This window comes from Ambystoma mexicanum, chromosome 3p (assembly GCF_040938575.1).
Source record: "Ambystoma mexicanum isolate Mex_15411 chromosome 3p, UKY_AmexF1_1, whole genome shotgun sequence".
NCBI classification, from domain to species: domain Eukaryota; kingdom Metazoa; phylum Chordata; class Amphibia; order Caudata; family Ambystomatidae; genus Ambystoma; species Ambystoma mexicanum.
In genome coordinates, this window is record NC_090925.1 from 757,094,835 (window position 1) to 757,118,451 (window position 23,617).

General features: G+C 44.1%; 1 protein-coding gene across 1 annotated transcript in view; it reads left to right on the forward strand.

Moving 5' to 3' along the window:
* Window positions 1-23,617, forward strand: part of LOC138580812 (integrin alpha-X-like) — a 430,037-nt gene that overhangs the window by 194,577 nt on the left and 211,843 nt on the right. The window contains exons 8-12 of the mRNA XM_069651665.1: window positions 2,751-2,904; window positions 4,500-4,644; window positions 13,315-13,391; window positions 15,333-15,459; window positions 21,313-21,461. Coding sequence (XP_069507766.1) covers window positions 2,751-2,904; window positions 4,500-4,644; window positions 13,315-13,391; window positions 15,333-15,459; window positions 21,313-21,461 — 652 coding nt within the window. The remainder of the gene's footprint in view (window positions 1-2,750; window positions 2,905-4,499; window positions 4,645-13,314; window positions 13,392-15,332; window positions 15,460-21,312; window positions 21,462-23,617) is intronic.

Genomic DNA, 23,617 nt, shown 5'->3' on the forward strand with positions numbered 1-23,617 from the left:
AGAGGAGTGGAGGTTAGAAGGGACCCATGCAGTGATCCCTAGCCTCCCACCTGCACTGGTAGGCAGGTCACCAGGGATTTCTCCCGATACCATCCCCGGGTCCAGCATCACACTGCAGATGGTGGCTATGAACTCCCTTGGCGACACCTTTCCCCGCAATAAGGGTCAGGCGAGGGACTTCCTCACAGAGCTAAATGGTCCTAGAGAACTGAGCGGCCCAAGGGAGCTGAACGGGCTGAGAGGGATGAGAAGGCTGAGAGCACTCAGAGGTGTGAGAAGCTTGAGTGAGTTGAGAGACCCAAAAGAACAGAATAGCTCAGAGTGCTGAATGGACCCCGGGAGATAAATAACCTCAGAGAGCTGAGTTGCTAAAGGGAGCTGAATGGCTCAACAAAGCTGGGTGACCAACAAAAAGTGACCAATGAAAGAGAGTGAAATGACCCAATAGAGCTGAGAGGTTTTCAAGAACGGTGAAACTGATTGATAGAGCTCAGAAACTTGTGAGATCTAAGAAACGTGAGAAAACTGAGATTGTTGAAAGGCATGATCTAGCACAGACTCCAGAGGATACAGATCAGTTGTGGAACACTGAGATAATAGCAAGACCTGAGGCATGAGAGCCTCAAGGAGATTCAAGGAGATATGGAATTCAAAGAGAACCATGAGGTTGGAACATTGCTTTGCAGGATGATCTGACTCGAGGGTGAGAATATGTGGATCTGGCTGAGAAAGCGGGCAAAGCACCGTGTCCCTAAGTGCGTAGCAGGAAGCACACTGCAACCCTGGATGCAAGCCCAGGCACCATGTCCCTGTGTGGTAGGCAGGAAGCATAGTGAGGAGAAATTTTAGCATAATGATCTGGACACTGTGATCCTGAGAAAGTCAAGCATAGTGAGATGAGCACAATACACCTGAGACTGTCAAGCAGAGTGTGCTGTGCACTGTAACCCTGAGACTGGGACGAAACATACCCAGCACTGTAACCCTGACACTGGGGGTCATTACAACCCGGGCGCAAAGGGATACCGGGCACCGATAATGACACCGGTGCCGGTAATCCCTTTGTGCCCTATTCCAAAGTCTCTTTGTGGGTCCTTCCTTAACGCCTGGTTTTAGCAGGCATTAAGGACGGGACCCGCAAAGGGATAACGGGGTCAATAACGGTACCGCAATTTGCGGTACCGTTATTGACGCCTTCCCATTGAGCCCTATGGGGGCTCAAATGGGAATGGGGAATGGCTTTTCAATGTGGACTTACCGGTCCCGCAAAGGTCGGACTACACCGGTAAGTCCCCATTGAACTAGACCGGAGTCGGTACCGTTATTGACACCTTCCCCCTTCCCGTTGAGCCCTATGGGGGCTCAAATGGGAATGGGGAATGGCATTTCAAATGGGGCCTTAACGGTCCCGCAAAGGGCAGGATGGACCGGTAAGTCCCCATACCACCACGTCGGTGGCGGTACCGGTATTGGTGCTAGACATGGCGCTAATAGCGCCATGACTAGCGCCAACCTCGAAATGAGGGCCACTGTCTCTTTATGTCAAGACGTGTCCTGGATGCATTAACCACAGAACCAGGCTGTGAGAGTATAGAGGAAACCAAAGAGAGCTCAGCATCACTACGAGATATGGAGACCCTCACACGTTACAGTGTTTCCCTCCCCTACACCTATTGTTTTGGGAGCTCAGAGAAAAGACCATCATTTTCCCTAGTAGAGAAATCCTTGAACCTATTGGCGTCCATCCCTTTACTCATCCTGACAATGATAGAATCTTTGAAATCTATATCAAGTGCCATGTGTTAGGCTCGTCCACTAACCATATCAAACGTTTCCCATGCCTTTTTCAGGAATGTACTATGCTTTCTAAGGCCTCAGTGAATCCAAGGCAGAATTCTTGCTTTTCAATTGCTTTCCAATGGATTATGGGTAAGCAGCATGGAAGGGCAATTGGATTATATAATTGACCCTGACATGCAAAGCTGCTTCATGAGGTTTTGTCTTGACCTTAGGCAGCTCAAGGTGATTGTGGTGAGATGAGGTAAAGATGGATCTTAGGGAATGCACCTGTCCATCTGATAAGTCAACACCACCTTACTTTGATATGATATGATATGATAGGTTATTTATAACTCACTTAATACCCAGAAGATTCTATGCACGGACCAGGGGATCGAACCTGTGTTGCTCCATGTCGTCTTGCTTCCAAGGCGAGCATGTTGCCGCTGAGCTACCCTCCCATAGCAATTGCTTATGTATGGTATTTTATTTCATAATGAAGTATGGTTTCCTTTATTTCTTCCTGTTAGTAGTAAGATTTATTGATAAAAATAGATTATTGTGAAGGTTATTTCAGCTATACAATTCATTTGATTAACCAGGTGAACTCAAGGTCTTTACACTTCCATACAAGATGTTTACCACCAAAGTAATCTCCTGTTATGCCCGGCTACCGATGACTCTCAACAAAGACTTGTGAGATAGCGGATGTGAGACTGGCCTTTGTGGGAACCTGAGTGCTTCGAGTAGGCAGGCTCCTCTCCACTCAAGGTTATCCTGCCAACTCCCTATAATCCTGTTGCCTTGGTGTCCTCCCTGTTGTAGTCTCAAGGGCACTCTACTTTAAATTACAGACATTAGCTCAATTTGCTACACATGTAGAAGTTCTCTGCTCCTGTATCCCACCTCCACTTGACTTTATAAGAGCACATTTATTTTACTCAAGGCCTTTCTTTGTCCCTTTACCCCAGGGATGACCTCTTCACTGACGAGAAGGGCGCTCGGAGTAACACCAATAGACTCCTGATCACCATCACAGACGGTGCCTCCAACGATGAGCAAACCACCTTCTCACAGGCAACCTTCGCTGCCGACCAGAAGCAGATCACACGCTATGCCATTGGGGTGAGATTTAGGGTGCCCAAAGGTGATGGGTAAGGCCTCTTGTAACCAGGCCTCTTGAATTGTGATAATCCGCATCAGATTTTGTTTTTAGTGATTCAAATCCTCGCGTGCACTTTCTTTGTGCACTTTTCCCCAATTTTACTTTGACAGGATATTTTGATTTGATAGATGTTAGTGTGTGTGGGTAGGTGGTGGTGGGTGCAGGTGTGGTCTATAGGGGGAATTTGGGGGACCCCCATTAAAAAACAAAACAGTCAAAATCAAAACGAGTAAAAGTTCACAAATGAAATGCAGACGAGGAAATAGAAGAGGGAGGAATAAACGTAGAACTGTGATAATGAAAAGGGGGAGACACGCTCTGGACTAATCGAACTAAAAGGGAAGAGAAACCCAAAAAGGACCCAATAAAGGGAAAGGGACATTTAGAACAGAATCGACCTTTAGATAATGAACTCTAGACTTTGTTTAACCAAAGGTGTGGTGGTCCCTTAAAATGTACTCAGCAAGTGTGAGTTTTAAGAAACATTGTTGAGGGACACAGCCAAAGGGAAAGGGGCACTTGAATGTAACTCAACCAATGGGCAATGCTGGCCCCAGGGAAAAGGTCACCCATTAGTGAATGGTATTCATGATTGACCCAATCAGGGTGGTTAGAGGCCAACGAAACTAGCCCAACTGCTGGGGAATGGGGATTCAGATCTGACATTGACATCTAAGTCATTTCTATACTGGACCAAGGAATACCTCTCTTAAACCGTCCTGGCTGGCCTTGGGGTGCAGTTTCTTGAGGGCTCAGGGATCACTCTCTTTCCTGGAATGTGACTATCATCTGTCTGTTTAGGACCAAGGAATCTCTCTCACCCATTGGGCAAGTGTAATTCTGTATCTCCGGGAAGTCAGGAGGAATCGCTCCAGCCCTTGTGGGGACGGGTTGAAGTTTCTCTGGGCTAGAGCGGTTACTCTCTCCTTGCTCAGGCGGTACGGATGGTTCAGCAGTCCCTCCAGGTTGAAGGACCTGTCACCCTCTCTATCCTAGGAATTGTGGGAATTCATCTGCACAACCTTCTGTACTGAGGGATCACTGACCTGATGAGGGATTACCAGTTTATCAGGATGAAGTAAGAAGGGGTGGAAAGGAGAAGCTGGCTCTTCTCTCAGAATGGGTCTTAGACACACCAAAGTGAAGAGATGCAACTTACCCTGCAGTAAGTGGGGTTGCAGTCAGGCCAGGGATGAGAAATGTTTCTCACCTTCTTGGTTCTGTGGCCAAAGTCTCTCTAGCGTGGTAGGCTCTCATGTGCCCTATTGAGCATTGATGAGCATCCTCTCCTCTCCTCAGCATCCTGCAGTGTGCCACAATTAGACTCTTCTTCTCTTATAATTGCTTAAAAGAACAGTGTAAACATTTACAAATCTTTCATTGTCTTTTCTCCTCCCTTTCCCTCCTACTCTTTCACCCTTTGTGCTCTGCCCTCTTCCTGGCTCTTTTCCAAACTGTTTCCATAATGTTCCGCTCCTTACCCTTCCGACTCTTTATGCACTCTAACCTCCCCATCTCTGGGGCATGTTATTTCTCCACTCATCCTCTGAGCCAGGTGGGAGACGCGTTCCGTAACTCGCAGGCAAGGAAGGAGCTGGATATCATTGCATCCAGCAAGGAGAACGTCTTTCAGGTGGGCAACTTCAGCGCTCTGACTTCCATCCAGTCTGCTGTGGCCGAGAGGATCTTTGCCATTGAAGGTAAGAGTCTGTGTCAATGATCAATGACAAAGATAGCTCAGCAGAGCAAGGAGCCAGGCCCCAGTTCACTGTCAGCTTTTGGGTTCAAATACAACGAAGGGAGACTCGTCCATTCACCCTTCACAAAGAGGGATAGCGAGAGCCAGTGACAAGTACCAGCCTCCTGCTGACTCCAGAACAGCAACTCCCCCACAGCAGCGGACTAGTCAATACAGAAATGGGGGAATTTGATCCCATTTCTGAGAAACCAGATGGAATGGAAATGTTATGGCTACAGGCGTCTGACCCTACACTGACCTCCTGGCTTTTGCCAGAAGTCTGTGCCCCTCTACAGTCTGAATTCCACAGGCCCCAAACTGCCATCACCCATGTCTCCAATTTTCTGACCCTTCTGCTCAGCATCGTGAACTCTCCTTCATCCTAATCCCTCTCAACCTCTCTGCTGCCTTTGATATGGTGGTGTATCTCTCTCTGGTCCCTCGAAACCCTTAGCATCTAGGTCATTGCTCTCAACCGGATTGCTCCCTACCTTTCTAATCCTTACTTCTCCATCTCATGCAACACTGCTAAGTCTGATCCAACATCCCTGCCATTCAGTGTCCACCATGAGTCCTTGGTCCTCTACTCTTCAGCCTTTGCAACTCCTTCTTCAGATAACTCATCTCCTCCTTTGGGTTCTCTGATCACCACTTTGCAGATGATTTGCAAATCTTGTTCTCCTGCCATGCTCTGACCCATGATCTCTCTGAACTCATCTCTCATTTCCTTTCAACAATATATCACTGGCTTACAATTCAATGTATGAATTCACAACCCAAAGACAGAAGTCACTTACCTCCCAGCCTCCATCTCCCCTTCTTCGTCGACCTATCTCATGTCCTCCTGAAATGCTCTCATGATTTCAATATAATACTGTGGGTCTGAATTCTTAACAGAGGCAGTAGCGGCATTCTGAGTCATTGTGTGGTCCCTTGCCCCAAGTGCTGTGGGAGGACCAGGGGCTCCTCCCCATACTGCCCTCACATTATGTTGTGAGTGGGTATACCAGCTCCCTGAGACACCCTCACACATGTTAAGAGTCAGGCCGGTAACATTTCCAAAAAGCCCGTCTTTCTGTTTCTCATAGCATCACTTCCCACCTTAATTTCTCAGTTCCTAGCACCAATGTTTATATTGGTTATATGTTCTCTTTCCGCCAGTTTTTTTTTTTTTTGATTCGTGTTGTACAAAATATTTTCATCCCAAAAACTCATAGGCCCTCATTACGACCCTGGCGGAGAGGGGTTTACGCCAGCGTAATGCATGGCGTACCTCTCCGCCAGATTAGGACTTTCCGTAGCGCCATGGTGATTTTTACACCTGGATTTTCCGGGCGGAAAAATCCATGGCGCTACGGGTCCCCTCGTTAATTACGCCACCGTATTCTACGGTGGCGTAATTAACGCCTTCCCCACTCCCATTATACCCTATGGGGCAAAAATGGGAATGGGGAAGGGTAAATGGGGATTGGGGACTTACCGCCCCGCCAAGGTCGGAATGGGGCGGTAAATCCGCCAACCCCCATGGCGGAGTTGGCAGCTCTGCGCCATGGTCCATGGTGCAAATTGCACCATGGACCTCAGCCAGGGTCGTAATGAGGGCCATAGTGTCTTTTATGTATATTTGGGAGGTTCCCCTCAAAGCCCCTCCTTCCCTATTATTTTACCCCTATCCCAACCCACTACTCCCTCTTTAATCCCCTTGCCCACCCCCATTTATTTTTGCTGAGTTTTTTTGATGAACATTTTTCATTAAAATAACTAATTTTAAAAAAACCTGCCAGCAAAATGACTGTATACCGTTTATATTATCATTCGCCCATATCTATCCAATCCCCTTGGACTACCGCTTGTTATTGGTCCTGTACCGTCCCTGACGCCAGATTACAGAAGTTTTGCACCAAACGCAAAGTTTGCACAGTATTAGCATTAGGGCATATTTTAGCCTATTTTTAAAAACACTGGGAGTCATTAAAAAACCATTGCACCTCGACAAGTGCAGTTTGGCATATTATTAAAAGCACCAGGGCTAACATTGCCCTAGTGCTAAAAAGATACATTTTTGATGTATTTTTGCATCAGGGCAAACTTTGCCCTAGTGCTAATACCGTGCAAACTTTGCACTTGCACCCGTGCAAAGTTTCTGTAATCCTGCCCCAGGTCTCCATAGCATTCTTTAGCCCGAATCAACTGGCCAGCTCCTCATTATCGTTCCCCTGATGTAAGACGCCTTGAACACAGGTGATAATGTTGTATGTGTTTCTGATTGAAGCAACTGCTCCCTAGATAAAGCGGATACACATACAAATTAAATACACATGCACATTCCGCTATATGCCCGCCCACCTCTGATATAGGCACACAAGTGACAGTTGTTAACGGCTCGCTCTCCCGAATGAGACAAAACCAGGTAGGAAAGGTAGAAAAGCAATCCGCCATTTATTATGACGTACTTTGTGATACCCACAGATGCTGACTGATTTCGGGGGATACGATAAGATGCAAAAGAGAGAAAAGGGAAAAGGGGCGAAGGTTGGAGCTGCAAGTAGAGATGTCAAAGGGAAAGGAGTGAGGCATTTGTGGCAGCGGTGCAGATGGACGGGAGTGAGAGGGAAGGATGGTGAGGAAAGTGGAATGAGGTAGTATTGTGCGTCCAAGGAGAGGATCAGCCAACAGCATCCACGTGCTATTGTGTTCAATGAACATCCAATAACAAGATGGCTGCCGACTACGGAAGGAAACACTTTTTGCAGGACAGGCAAGACAGTCTTGTCAGATCAATGCAATGCACTCTTGTGCAGAGAGTTTCACACTTCAAATAAATGACTAAAATTAAGATTGTAAAGTCTAGGGAGCTGATAAAGGACACATTCATAATCACGCCCTCTTTGTTTAGAACCTGCCACACCCAAGCAGGCAGCTTCTAGCATCATTTTAGGAGCCATGACCCCCATCCCTGGCCATGCTTCAGCACGTGATCCATCGATCATACTGCAACACCGAAGGTCCTCAGAGAAAGCACTTCATTCGCCATAACAGTGTGGTATATGCCGGGCATAGTCACAACATGTTAAAATATGACCCCACGTGTGCAGGTTCTGCCACATATGTCCAGTGTAGCCTCACTCGTCACAATATGCCTTCATATGCTTGGTAATGCCACCAAAGCTAAAGTAAACCACACCAGCAAGCAATTACTTTGCAACACATAAAGCGGCCTGTAATCTAGTGCTAGGAAGGGATTGTATACTAACTAGTGTGCAGCTGTAACTGGAACACTGTTTTTAATATTTTGTATGATTTTTATTAAAAATACACAAAAACATTTGTCGAAAAAGGAAACTTTCTCAAGCTCATGAAGGCAACTAAACGTGCATTAGAAGTATTGGTAGAGGGCCACTTGATTTTTAATCCCAATTTATAAAGAAAATTGTGAGGGAGGGGTAACAAGCACCCCTCCCAAACAGCTAAGGGCGAGAGGAATGGGGAACAGAAAAAAGGGAATGATGACCCGCAATATAATGCCTGTGATTTGAAGTGGTATGGAATCTTCGCGGAAGATCATTGGGACTCAATATGACTCTGGTGGTAGCCATGCCGGTAAAAACGGCAGGCTGCCGCCGGAGTTGTGCTTTCTGTTCGGCGCCTGGCAATGGGGAATCACCGGGGTGGACCCTGAAACCATGCGCCAGAAAAAATAGCTCCCCATTCCCATTCGAGTCCCATAGCAATGGGGAGGACAGATACACCCGCACTGTTGGACACACTGCCGGTGCGCCCGTCAAAGTCTGCGGGCGTGTGCCGTTCCGCCCACCAGTTCAGACCTGGTGGGCGGGAGGGCATCCCGCCTGCAAATTTGTACCTTGCCGGTCTGGTAACAACAGACCGGCAATGTTATAATGAGGCCCACTGTATCTGAATTTGCCCACCATTGGACGTTCATAACACAGATCCAATTGCACTACCTGGAGCTTAATACAGTCCCATCCCAATGGAATAGCAGTGTGGAGCGAAGGTCTCTGTATCACCTTTATGCGACTAAAGTGGAGACGATGATGCAGTTGGTATTTTTCTGTCATCAATAGAAAGCAATCAGGAGGACCTCACTCACCCTGGTGGAGGCCAGCTTTGCTATTTCTTTTGTCGGCAAGCTCACACTATTGCAAGTGATAACCCTAATTAAGGTAGATGGGCACCTTTGCCTCACCTGGGGCGAGATGTATATATAACAGGAAGAAGCTTGTGGCCAATCCCTTAGAGAGCGATTGAATGAAGAAAGGTTTGAGCTTACTCATGAGGTATTCTCCCTCATTGTCTGCTTCGATTCTTATTATAAATGTTATTGACTCATTTTAAAAGATCTGTGAATTGTATAATGTAATACATCTTTCTACTTTGTTTTTTTTATTTGTCTATATGTTGTCTTATGACACTCTAATGGGGCTTCGGCTCTGAATAGACTATTGATGATGAGGAGGGTGATGCGCATCACCTGCATCCTCTAGTTCAGTTGAGTAATATTATTGCCAGATCATTAACACGCTACTTGAGCTACACAAATGAGGAATAGGTGTAAAGAAATGTTTTAAAAACACACACACACACACACACACACACACACACACACTCTCCATATACACAGTGTCCATATTTGCTTGATGCAGTTTCCAAGCTTATCACCAATATCACTTTTACTAAAACCAGAGGCCGCAATATCAATGCATACGTTTTAAATCCTGGAGTAAGAAGTTTCAACCACTAAAATCCCTGCAATTGTCCCCTCAAAGACAGCCAGTGTCGTTGCACGTTTCAGAATAAAAAAGGAGGGAAACCATTGGACACTGATGACTCCCTGCACGGGAACGTTCTTCGGACTGAGTTCAGATTGGAGGAAAATCACCTATGCTTTGGAAATAAAACATTTCCCTTAAAAAAAAAAAACCTCCCGCTGCTCTCTTGACTTGGTTTAAACTGTGACTTTACTACGACCAACCCGGCCCGCCTCTTTTCCTCCTCCACCCCGAGGTCTCTATTGAATGTACTTCTACCTTGCACACAGTGATCAAAGTGGTCTCCTCCACCTTTTTATTTTTTAAGTTTTACTGTTCCTATACTTTAAAAAATAAAGAAACCGTTTCAGAATGGTTTAGTTTTAAGAGGAAAGTGTAGGCAGAAGTTGTAACTTGCAATTCATTGCTCTGCACTGAATGCTCCCTTAAACAGCAGGTGTGTTTGTTTTGGGGTTTGGATTGTGGGTGGGAGGGGTCATAGCGATGGGGTTTGTAGGGATTGGGGGCAGGCCAGCAGGGAACATAATTCCACTACTTCTTTTTGTACACTTCGACCACTGCATGCACATTGCTCTCTTAGGACTTTGCTAGCGCTCCTTAATGCACTTATTCACTTCTGCACTATGGCACTTGCAGCTCTGAATTGGATTGATGCCTTTCACTTACCTAAATCTTCCCTCAGCTGTAAGTGATCAGAGGTCCTTCCCCCATCTCCCTTTAGCTCTAGGGGTGCTATGAGTGACATTGTTGCCGCTGGCTCTTTGCAAATCACAAGTAAATAAGGAAATAAAAATAAACTCCACATACAAAATAAGTGTTACTAGTCACGTTGTTTTCCATTCGACTTCATCTACATTTCATAAATATCTAGAAAAAAAGACGAAATGTGCCAATTAAGCTTTTGTTTGTGATATTTACATCCAGAGATAACATTTATATTATATATTATTTTCTCGTATGTTTCAGTTCGAGATATGGGTTGTTTCACCGAGGTCAATAGATTTGCAGCGGAATTGACCGTAGTCGATTACGCCGCGTATCAATTTGATCTTCAGCCAAAAAAGCCAAATCCTTGGCCCACCAGCAGCCCTATATTCATCCCCCTACCCTAATTACCTTATTGCCGTCTAGCAGCACTTCTCTTACATCACTGCAGCGTCAGTTCCGTCCTTGCAACACGGGTCGGAACTGATGAGGCAGGGTCCCTTTCTCTGTTGTTTTTTTAAAGTCCCCTGCTTCCAATGTCCCGGAAGCAGGGGACAACCCCTGCAACCCCTGTTCCCATTATAGCAAGCAAAGGGGGCGGGGGACACCCCTGCAACCACTGTTTCCCTTGTTCGCTATAATGGAACAGCATGGCCTATTTGTACGAATTTTTAGTTGTACAATCATTTCTTACAGCCTAAATTCGGTCAATTAGGCCATACAGTGATTTATTTTCAGTCAAATTTGATAATTGCGCAGTTTGTGGTAGGTGAGCAATTTATTTCTAATGCTGCCTGAAAATAGCATGCATCAGATACAAATTTGGAATTGTGTTTTTATTGATTGATCGCTTTCTGTTACCTAATAAAAAGGCTTATGCATAAACTTCAACCGACAGCAATGAGCACTAGAGTTGTAATTAACTGATAATAACATGTGCAGGGCCCGCCCTGCCTGCCTTTCTATGCTGCATCAACATGGCATTGTAAGGTAACATTTAGCTAAAGAAGGGGAAACCCCCAAAACGTTTTGCCATGACTAAAAAGAAACATTGAAAGTAGTAACAGTCAATAGAGTACCTTACATAAAAGCTAATGCCCAAACATTTCAAATACCAAAATAACGAGGCTGAAAAGGCAGAGTTTTTTTAGTCAAATTGTTTCGACACTTTTGCAACTTTTTTTCAAAATAGATAGGGAGTGGGGTATGGGAATAGATTAGAATAGGGGGTGTTTTGGTGGGCTGCGGGGGTCTCCCCCTGCATTGTTTTTAAAAAAAGAGTGCAAATAAGTCGACAAATTCGAGAGAAAAAAACCTCTGCCTTCTCTGCCTTGGTATTTTTTATTCGAAAAGTTCAGGTAGATCCACATGAAGCAGGTGCACACCTCGAGGAAAATAAGAGGACCAAAACAAACGCTCTTTTGTCAAGCCTCAGATATCTGGGACGGCTGTTATTAGATTAAAAGCAGAGGCTATCATTTGCAATTATTGGCACACAACATACTCAAGTTTAAACAAATGACAATGGCAGAAAGAAAAAAGGAGGTAATAATGATATATAACAAAGGCTGGTAGGTATCCATCATCAAACGCCGGGCACCGCCTATATACACTAAGAGCTTTGGGTTTGGCTACACTATGAGCCAAAACCTAAAATGAATGGTGAAGGGAATCCAGCACGGGCACTTGCTAGAGAAGAGATCCTCATAAACAAAAGACACAATGTTTGTTTGTTTATTTATTTCTAATGCGCACCAAACCCAAAGGTAACAGGGTGCAGCAATAAGAAGGTGCAAAGCTTACAAAGCTACAAAATAGTTCACAGTACAACAGAGTATATTTACAGGTAATATTACAGAGGCAATATAACAGTGTCTCACAGTGTAGATACAAATGTGCAGGTTATAAGCAAGTTAGGAACCACAATTCACTAGATTATGAAGATGACTAAGGCAATCTAGATGAGGAAATTGCAGTCGTGTGACTAGTGGTCCGTAGAGTTGAACAGGTTGATATAGTTGTTTCTAAGGTGTAGATATGGTTGGTCTACTCTTAACTCGTTTGGCAGAGAGTTCCAGAGTTTAGCGAGCGGCCTTCACAGGGAAACTGTTGCAGCCAATCTTGGTAAGTCTAAATCTCGGTATCACGAGGCAGTTGGCATTGCTAGCTCTAGTTGGTCTGATAGACGTTTGTTTGTTTAGTCTGTCTACTAGGTAGCTGGGGGCAGCAATGAAAACCTGAAAATGATTGTAGGAATCACCCAGACAGTAAGCAGGAAGAGTTGAGGCAATTAGAAAATTGAGGACACGAGAGAAAAGATAACAGAGAAAATATCTAGGACAGTTGCGAAAAACAATTAGGGAAACAGGCAAGAAAAAAAGATAAGCAAGGTGGGAAATGAAAAAGAAATTAGCAGAAGAATAACCTAAAAAGGGAAGAAAAGTGACAAAATCTGACAAGTGAGTAAAGGAGCAAATGGAAGAAAAACAAGATAAAAAGTCAACAATCAGAAGGGATCAGGAAAAAGCTAATGTGCAAAAGGTGAGAAAAGGAAAAATAAAAGAAATTTGAAGAAAAGCATAGAAAGAAAGCACAAAAAAACCTCAAGAGGTAAGCAGAGAGGAGCACTGAGTGAACGAAGAATCAAAAAGCTGAAAAGGAAATAGAGAAAGCTTTTGAGAAATGAAAATCAGATAAAGGACATGAAGGGAAAAGAAAGGAGAAAAGAGGGAAAGCAAGTAAAGCAAAGGCTGTGAATAATGAAAGAGAAAGAACATCTAATAAAAGAAAGCTTAGGGTGACAGAAACCTGAAGAATAAAAGACAGAAAAGCATAAAAGAAAAAACCATGAGTTATGGCGGAGAGAAAAAGGGAAAAATTGAGAGGGAAACAAAGAGAAGACTAGAGAAAGGTAAGGAGCAAGTCAAACAAGAGAACGCGTGCATGTGCCTTTGTGTTAAAGAGAGAGAGAACGTGTGTGAAAATAGAGTGTGTACCACATGAGAAATAAATAGAGGGAAACAGCAAGGCAATGAGTGAAAATAGACTAAAGAGCCCACCCCAAGCACTTCCTTGCTTCCATAGGCAGATGCACCTCTTCTCACCGCTTCAACTGTTTCTCCTCTCTCATAATTTAGGAACTCAGCAGGCTTCCAACAGCAGCTCCTTTCAGCGGGAGCTCTCTCAAGGCGGCTTCAGCGCTGTCATGTCAGGGGTAAGTATGAGACGAGAGATGGCAGATCAGATCCAGGGTGCAAAACCTGGAGGACCCAAGGGATAACATCGCTAAAAATAACATTCTGGTGCATTTTTAATCTCATGAAAATCCCCCTGAAGTCACCACATCACTGCATGAATATTCGTCTGAGGGCATTGTGACATCATGAATATTCATCTCTAGGTCTAACTTCACCTTATAAATATTCCTCTTGAGTATTCATCTGAGGGCATTGTGACATCATGAATATTCATCTCTAGGTCACCTTCACCTTATAAATATTCCTCTTGAGTATTCGTCTGAGGGCATTGTGACATCATGAATATTCATCTCTAGGTCTACCTTCACCTTATAAATATTCCTCTTGAGTATTCGTCTGAGGGCATTGTGACATCATGAATATTCATCTCTAGGTCTACCTTCACCTTATAAATATTCCTCTTGAGTATTCGTCTGAGGGCATTGTGACATCATGAATATTCATCTCTAGGTCTACCTTCACCTTATAAATATTCCTCTTGAGTATTTGCCTGAGGGCATTGTGACATCATGAATATTCATCTCTAGGTCTACCTTCACCTTATAAATATTCCTCTTGAGTATTCATCTGAGGGCATTGTGACATCATGAATATTCATCTTTAGGTGCTCTGTCACCTTACACATATTGATCTGAGGAAATCTTGTTAACCCCTGGGTATTCTTTTTTAAGAACTCCAATTATCTCATAATCATCTAATTACCTATGCCACCTTATGCATATTCACCTGGGGATAGCCTGTAACTAAAGAATAATATCCTCTCAGGACATCAATACTGATCGCGGGACATACCATCAACTCATGATATTAAAGGTGAGGATATTCAGTATCTTTATGAATATTCATCTGAGAGCATTTAATCCACCTAGAAATATTCATCCAAGTAATCTCCATTAACCCATTAATATTCATCTGAAGACATCCAGTCACCTCAGAAATAGTTGTCTGAAAACATTTGCCACCAATTGACTATTTAATTAAAGAACATCCAGCACCTTGTGATTTTTATCCACGTACAACCTATTTATTACCTCATATAAATTCGATTTAGGGAGTTTGTCTCATGAAAATTCATCAACACATTTCCTGTCATCTCATGAACTAGCATAGGCTTGCACTGAGCCAACGTATTACTATTCATCTAATATATTTATTCGACCTGATGAATAGTCATTCATTTGAAGACAGTCCATCACCTAATAAATATTAATCTAAGGACATTTTCCATTTTAGTAATGATAATTTGAGGACGTCCCATCACTTCATGAATATTTGTCCAGAGGCACCCAGTCAGCTTTAATTATTCCTCTGAAAACATCCTGACATTTCATTAATATTTATCTAAGGACAGCGGCGTACCATCCCATAGTCCTCTGAAAGCATACCCAAGCAAAGACATCTTGACACTGTGTGAATATAACAAGTTAATACATTATGAATGTTCGACTCTGTATACACCACCGACACAACAATGCAGTTAAGAAGGTCATTTCATGTGAAACTAACAGGAATATAGCTCCAACAGGAGCACAGCTGCAGAAACCCCAACAATTTAATAAATACTGGGTCCACCCTCCCCTCCCTAATGTGTACCATCTGTGCAGCCTGTCCCCTCTCTCCATATCCTTCCAAGTGCATCCTTAATAGCATTGTATTGTACCCTGTTATTGTGGCTCCTTGTTGTACAGTGCTCTGTTGATTCATAGTTGGGGTCATGCTAAGGACACACCAACACATATGAGGCACATACATGAAAACTCTGGAAAATCGAACAGTGCATTCAGCAACATGCAATATCCCCAATCCCTCACATTGCCCCAGACACACACTAATATTTCTGAGGCTGAGGGCTCCCAAATTGCAATAATCAGATTGCATTCTCTCTCCTTCGCACTTAGGATGCTGTGACCCTGGGGACCGTGGGAGCCTATGATTGGTCTGGAGGGCTCGAGGAGATCCGTGGGAATGTTTCCACCTTCATAAACGTCACCTCACAGGACAGAGACATGAAAGATTCCTACCTAGGTGAGAAAGAGCTCCACTGCGAGGGCAGCACACGCAACCCCATAGCCGAGAGCGATGGGTCTTGCTATACGTGCTTGGCTATCAGTTAACAGGGTGCAAGTGAGTATTGCAATGGTGGCTGAGATATCATCCTGCAGTGGTATGAGTTTAGGGGTGGTGTGATTGATGTCTCTGGCAATGAAGGGGATAGCAACTCAAAGCGGTTATACGTTAGCAAGTGTGGTAGGGGATGTCTCTGATGGTAAACGGTGTGCCACCGCACTACAATTCTACGGTAATCTTCTGCTAGTGATGTTTCGTTGGCCTGAGATATCATCTCACACTGCTTCTATTCATTAGGTTCCAGGAGTAATGCCTGATGGTGTAGGAATTGTCAGTTCACTATGCATATGGGCAAATAGGTGTATCTTCTGACATAAGATACGCCATATGACACATGTTGTTGGGGCACTGTCTTTTTCCATCATCAATGCATCTGACTAGTGTCATCCATGCCTCTGCTGGTGGGGCCCCTCTGGAATTTGCCAACTTGCCACTTTCATTTCCATCCTTCTGGATTGCCTGCAGATACCCCTCTCGCTCTCATGTGGCTGATCCATCAGGACACCTTCTCTGCTTGCCTCCACGCTCTTTCTGAGCTCTCTTTTTCTTCTGCTCATGGTGCCGGGGTCTGTATAACACGATCATGGATATAGAGGAGAGAGTGTTTGTTCCTCAAGTGTTTCTAGGTCCCAGGTGGCACTTCATCATACTCACCCCAACATAATGTCAACATCTCCTGTTTAGCCTCATGGGGAATGCTGAGTGGCATAGACAGATGAAAGGAAATCTGCACTTTGGGGCATTGTCCACTCCTGTGGATGCTAGTGTAATGCCATCATCCCTCTTAAAACCTTTGTGTTAATGTCCTTGTTTCACAATAACAAGACCAATTAGGCATTTTTGGCCATAAAGTTGAAATGTCTTTCAGTTAAATAATGGTGGGGGGGCTCAACTTTCCACTCATAGCCAACTTCTTTATTTTTATGGTGGAGAAGTGAGTTTCCTGGAGCGGCAATTTCCGATTGATGAACATTACTAGCTTCTCATGTTTTTCTCTCTTTTGGGATTGAAATTCGCTCAAACCTACCATGGATGGTTCTGTTTGAAGGGTGAAGGGCTTGTTGAGATACCATGGTTAGTAGAACTTGTAGGCTACACAATTATCTTTTTAAATCTTGGAAATCCTTTGTTGCGGGCTCACTCCATATCACTCCATCTGAAAGATTCAGGCTTGTTGTATGCCAGTTTGTAGGTTTAGAAACTGGCCCAGATGTAAAACTGGTTTCTGAACTCTAGTGGCATCTTACCAGACCTAAAAAGGATCTGAGGTCTTATTTATCCCCTAGTAGAGGTATGTCTTTTATGTCATGCACCGGGTGTCCTGAGGTCTGATCAACCCTTTTCCAACATGCTAACCCAAGTGTTTCATGGGATGACATTGTGAGAGTACACCTGATGGGATTCTCCATGATACCAGTCGGAACAAACAAGGAACGTGTGTTATAAATCATCCTCGTAGAGTCAAGGTAGGCTTCAGCATGTACTCAGTGGTAGTGGAAGAAGCTATATGTGGGAAAGAATGGTTTGTGCATTTTCAGAAAGTAAAACCACATTCGTAAAAGTCCCCTCCAACCCGTATATGGTGAACTCCTTGCTTCTGGGCCCATTCGGTGGAGCCACCACTCACCTCTCATTCCTGGTGACTCTCTAAATATTCTCCCTTTCCTACCACAACCCCTGAAAATAAACACTCATAGCAGCATCTCTGGCAATTCTGCTCCAATTGTTAAACCCAGAACGACCTTGAGTAGGTGGACCAGACAGTCTGCCACTGGGTTTTCTCGTTTATAGTGGTGCTTTCCCTTTTCCGTTGCTCCCTCCTTTTGTTTTTGGTGCTCTGAAGCAGTTGTTTTCTGCATGCGAAACGAACCTTCAAATAAATCATTAAATACATCTGTCTTTGAAAGGTATTCATGCATTTTGCCGACCTATTTTTGGTCGTGGTACTTTTCATCGCCGGATTTCACATCGCCAGAAACCCCGTTTTTTTATTTTTTTATTTTGGGGGGGTGTTTTGTTAGGGTTGGGGTATTATTATAATAGTACGGGGGGAGTCTGGGGAGTGGAACCCCCCCCAGAATAAAAAAAAAACAAAAACAGGGTTTCTGGCGATGTAAAATCCGGCGATGAAAAGTACCACGACCAAAAATAGGTCGGCGAAATCACGTAGAACCCTTTGAAATGTGGCTGGCCGCACATGAAGTCCGAAGAATAATACAGTAATCTAAATTAAGCCTCATTTCGAGGCAGAGGTGATCTATTCCCTATCTCGTGGATGTAGTAGCGCCTGCCAATACCCTTTTTTTTGGTCCAATGGGGGAATCTATATGGACTGAAATAATCTCCCAATCAACTCATCGATGCAGGGCATGCATCAAATTCTGGAAAATGAAATAATTTTTTGGAAGTCGATACAGAATCTCTCGGATCGTAAGGGTTACAAGGATGATGGGGGAATGCCCACTCTCTGAATAATATTTCTGCAATTTTTCAAATTCTTACCACGTCTTCCTGGATCGTGGTGAAGTGGGTTGCCGCTATCTGAACAGGTTGTTACTGTGCTACTTTATACATAGGTATTCATATCTGGTGGCTGAAGACATTTACTCTGGCTGTGATGCAAAAGAAGTCTAATTTTCCCGGATGTAGGTTAAACCTTTGTGAATGTTTTAGGAAACGTACACTCTGAATAGCCCGCGGAGTTCCATTACTTTTTCCATGACTTCCTCTTTGTTAGTTATCTTGGGCCTGGGATTGGTTTCTTCTCTCTGGGCTTTCCATGCTTTCTGTTGGTTGATGTGGTACATCTGACCATTCTTCTGGCAATAATTCAAGTTCCCATCACCTTCGGTCATTAGCATAACCGTTGGACTAGCAATTGGTTATCACTATTGGGCAGCAGAATTAGAAAATGATCCCCAACTTGGAAAGTGTGTTGATGGAGGTTTTCTTATATGGATATTTGTGTTTTTCTTGTGCTTCTCCAAGTTCTCTTTCCCCGATGTTCTGTCAATCCTCGTTCTCGCCTTAGTGTTTTGTACAAAATCAGTGAAATTGGAATAGGTTTCTTGATCTTCTCACTCTTTCCAGATCACATCCAGAACATTCTGTGGCTTTCTTCCATAGGTTTTCTTTGAAGGAGGAAAAATTGCCAGAGGAATCTTCCTTCCAGAAAACAGAAACAAATGTTACAACGCATCCCAGTCTAGCATAACTTTATCAACTATTTTTCTTAGGAAATGTTTCAAGGTCGAATTTGGCCTCTCAATATATATCTTGATATGGGCGTAGAATATCTAAGTGCGTACAGTGTTGTCTGTAATAGAATGTTCACTTAATTCCTGACATTAGACATGAAGTAGTACCTTTGGCAGATGAGGGTCTACAGAGAAAAACCTACACTGTTGAAACAAGGGATCTGCATGCCTTGATCCACAGTGGAAATACTTCAATATCAGGTAGCATAATCTGGGAAGGCTATGTAACAGAACCCAAATTTAGTTAGGTCAAGGGGTCATATAACCATCGAGGACAATTTTCTTTCCTTTTTCCAAAGATAAATCAATAACTGGCAATGGTTGTAAGGAAGACCTTCAAATGTATTGCCTTACCATCTCCGCCGCCTGATATCGTGGTATTACTGGGATATTACTGGTGACGGAGTGCTGATATGTTCCCATTCCCATGGAGTCCCATCAGACTACATGGGATGGGATTGGTGAAATCAGGGGCCTAAACTCCCAGCAGATCAAACCTGCCAGGAGATCTGTGGTCTCCACCAGCAAACTTGAATAGTGCCAGCCTAGAAAAAAGGCCGGAGCCGGACTTAGCAGCATTTATTCCAGCATTTTTTTCAGACTGGCACACTTATAATGAGATCCATAGTCTTGGACCATGGTAACATGTGCATGGGCCAGATCTATTGTAGTACCAATAGCTGAAGCTAACTTTGACTGTGCCCTTTCAGATCTAGACCCAACTTATCGTTCATGAAGAATAATGACACTTTCTCCATGTCCTCCTTCTAGGTGGGACTCTGGCAAAAATTGTGTTTGATCAGGGAGCATTTCATTGAATAATGGCAATGTGTGCACAGGCTACTGCCGGACTTTAGAAGATATTGTACAGACTGATGTATGCACTTGAATCTCAGTTTGGTGACTGGTGATGTACAATGTCAATTGTCCACAGGCTCTCCACAGCCTCCAACGTAGAGCAGCAGATTTATTTGCAAGGCAACAGGGTCTCCATACCATCTTGCTCGTGGCAAAAGGACAACTCTGTACTTGAAGGCAATGATGCCAACATTCCCATTGAAATCTTCTTTGAGGAATCTGTCTCCTACATACACTGAGCTCTTCAGGGCTGTTCCTGACCTTGGTGCAGATATTCGGTAACAGCCCACCGGGACTACCATTTGTAAGTCATTTATTTTCAGGGGTTGATCATTTACTGAGTCTAAGTAAAGATATGCAATCGACAGGCGTAGCACAGCTGCTTGTTCCTTGTTTCCATGGAAACCTGCAATGAGTTTGGTGAATTTTAGCACTGGGTCTAGTGCGCATCCCTGGTGGTATAGGTCTTCATTCTTTCGTGGGTTGGACTTTGCGTTCGGTTCTTTTGGCATCCTGCTAAGGACTCCATGTGGGATGCTTTCCCCAAAAAGATGAGGTAAAACCCACAGTAGACTCAAATAATTTGTGGGAAATGACAGGGTGTCTGGAGCTCCTAAACCTCTGTAGGTGTTTATGACAGGGTTCGCTTTGGTGATCTTGAAGTTCTCCTTGGCCTTTAACTTTAGGCTCCAGCCCGGAACTAGTTCCTTGTTAATCGCTTTCTTAAATGACTCTGCAGGTACTCACTTCAGCCCAGACATGCACTCTTTCTCTTGCTACTGCACTGCTGCTGGGGACTTTGAGGTGCAGTCTCAGCATGTATGCTTTCTTTGGTACCCAGTTTCTTAAGTGTCTCTGGGTGTCTTGACTTGAAGTCCAATGCACTCTCTTTTAAATATTTTGTCTCTTCAATGTCCCCAGCGGCTTCGACTTCAAGTGCCAGTGTGCATTCTGTCTTTCAGCAATGTCTGTACTTCTCTGCTCTGATTTACTTTCAGGTTATCCGAAAGGAAAATGTTGTCCTGGATCCAATTCTTAGTGTTTCTCTTCATATCCTCCTTCCAATATACCTCGGAATGTTCGCTCCTGTTTCCAGCTGTCAGCATTTCTCGTTATGGGCACTTTTTCACGACACTCTCAGAACTCAGTTCTCTCCCGTGCCAGCAGTCAGGGTCTCCCATTTCCTTCAGCTCCATTCTGGTCGTACTGAGGTGTTTTGGGGGATGGAATTGTGGTGAAATCTATCCCATTGAAGGCAACAGGTCATGGCACTAACCATACGCTGTTGGTTAGTGCAATGACCACATCTCCTGATGTGAGATGATTTGACAGTCTGCTAGTTAGTGTTCAAATGTGTGTCAAACCACATCCATGTAGACAACACTGGTACAGATCCTTCTAGTGTTTCCTGGAATATCCCTGTCACCTCACTAATTGGAGACAATGTCGAAGAGCACTGGGTATCTGTGTTAGTTTTTATTAGCCTGGAGGCAAGCGGCAGCCATGTTTTTTCATGTATGTATGTATTGTCTATATATTAGTGATTTGTAAGACACCCTACATCATATGACCTCCCGATTCAGAGTGACGTGCTGCTGATGTAACACTCAGGATCTTTTTGCATATTTTGATTCAGGTTACGCCGTGACCATTGCACGGAGCGGTGGAGAGATTCTGTACATAGCAGGTGCCCCACGGTACAGGCATGTGGGCCGGGTGGTTGTCTTCCAGAAGGAACCTACAGCTGGAGCGTGGAAGACCAGACAGCACTTGGAGGGGCATCAGGTGAGTGCCTCGGGTTGAGATGGGTGAAGTGCTCTCCTGCGTATGAGCCAGCATTCCTCTCATACAGCACACAAGGAAGCCATGCATCACAGGACAGCCATTAGGTTTCTTAAAAAAACAACATCTAGAAAGATGAATACATATTTATTGACCACAGAAAAGAACTTTAAAGGCACTCCACTCTGCCATGTTTCTAAGTGGCTCTTAACACACAGGCGCTAGGTTGCCCCAGCTGAATCCTGATTCGTTCAGTAAGCTTTCTCTACTAGGTCTCTCCTAGACCCATAGAGCGTGCCTCATTCCTTCCCTCACTCTTGACCCTACGTACATCACCAGCAAAACAGCTGTTGCTCCCATGGAATTGGTTCCTGACTCTATTCAGTGGTTTTATTCCCAAAAGTTTGAAATTGGTAAGTTACTTTGTGGTGGACAATTGGATACATACCTAGAAGGGGTGCGGTATGCAAGGGTGGGGCCATTTTGGGGAGGGTGTAACGTGGAGGTGGGGGAGGGTGTAACGTGGAGGGAGAAGGGGTATGAGGGACCCGCTCATGAAACGAGACCACACATTATATTGTAGTGATGAAACTTACCAGGAGGCAACTTGCCACTTTCAATTTTTGAGTCAGGTCCATGCATGCGCCTCTATTTCTATGATTCACCTCTTCCACGTTTGCCTTCTGGCCACTCAAGGCAGTTATTCACCTCTAGAAAGTCTCCAGTAAAGATGGAGACTCTGGCTCTTTGAGTCAGCCCAGGTTCCCTTGTGGATACTAACAAAATGAGTCCGAATGGTCTTACACCAAGACGATGCACACATGGTCTAGAGAGTAAGGGTTTCACAGTGAGAGTGAAGGAAGGAAGAAAAAGCCAGGCGTTCACTCTTTCACAAGGATATCATCTAACGTGGACCGATGATACTTTAGAGAATAGCCCGGGTGGGAGAATATCTCCTGAGGCACTTCATAAAGGCATCAGGATCTCAAACGAGATATAAGGGTGGTGCTCAGAAGGGCAGGCCCACGCACAGAGAAGACTTAGCATGCTCCCAATCTTGAGGGGCTCCTAACGGACGGCATTTCCTTTTCAAGACCGATTCCCGGAGACAACTCTTCTTGCCCAAGATGGTCGACAGACAGCTTCGGGTTCAGGAAGACTGACATAGGGAGCATAGCGTTAGTCAGGTTGCTCATCTGGATTCTCTGTGGGTATTCATTTCAGATTTGCAGGATAACCCCCATTAATATGCATGAGGTACATTTGCATTCAATGATTCTAAATGTATGCAACTTTGTTCTCATGAATATTAATGAGGGATATCCTGAAAACCTGCAAGGATTCCCTGCTGTCGAGGCCTGGAATTGGACAACCCAGTTTTACAGGGATTCCCTATTATCTGAGGTTTCTACTACCTACACGTGGCAGCTGCAGATATATGCTGCCAACCATCTTTTAAAACAAAAACCAATTAATATTTCATGGACTGCAGGTTCCCTTACCAAAACAGCCAGTTACTATTCCATTTAAAAACCAAAATAATGCAAACACAGCACACTCTTTTAGCATTTCATGCAAAGCGACAGGAACAGGTAAAATTCAAAGGAAAAACAGTCAAGGCTTTATCCCGGCCTCCTGTGTATCCCGTGCCACCACCTAATGAAGAGTGGGAGTGGTGAAGGCACCCGTTATTGTGCCCAGAAAACCCACCAGACACAACGATCGTCAACTTGTGTCCTTGTGGTTGTGTAATGCATCAGCTCTATTACAAAGCTTCACAGACTCCATTTTTCTGACATTTTAAACCAGTGTGTAATTGTTTACCTGGATGATATTCTGAGAACTCGTGATTTGGAATTCCAGGCAGATTATGCACCAATCAGCTATCTGCCAACTCTAAAAATTGAGTTTGAGAAATATTATTTTGAATATTTGCTATTTTTGTTTTCTGACACATGGCCTATATATCCATTGAAGGATGCAGCTGTAATCATATGGTCCGCAATCTTCTTTATTCAAGAATACCCAGCGTTCTCATTGTTTTTTTCCATTTGTATACATAGTTCATACAGATCTACTGTTACTGTATCTCTGAAATATGTCTCCATTGAAGAAGAGAAACCTGACACAGATGTCATGTTTTCTCTTTTAAACTTCTT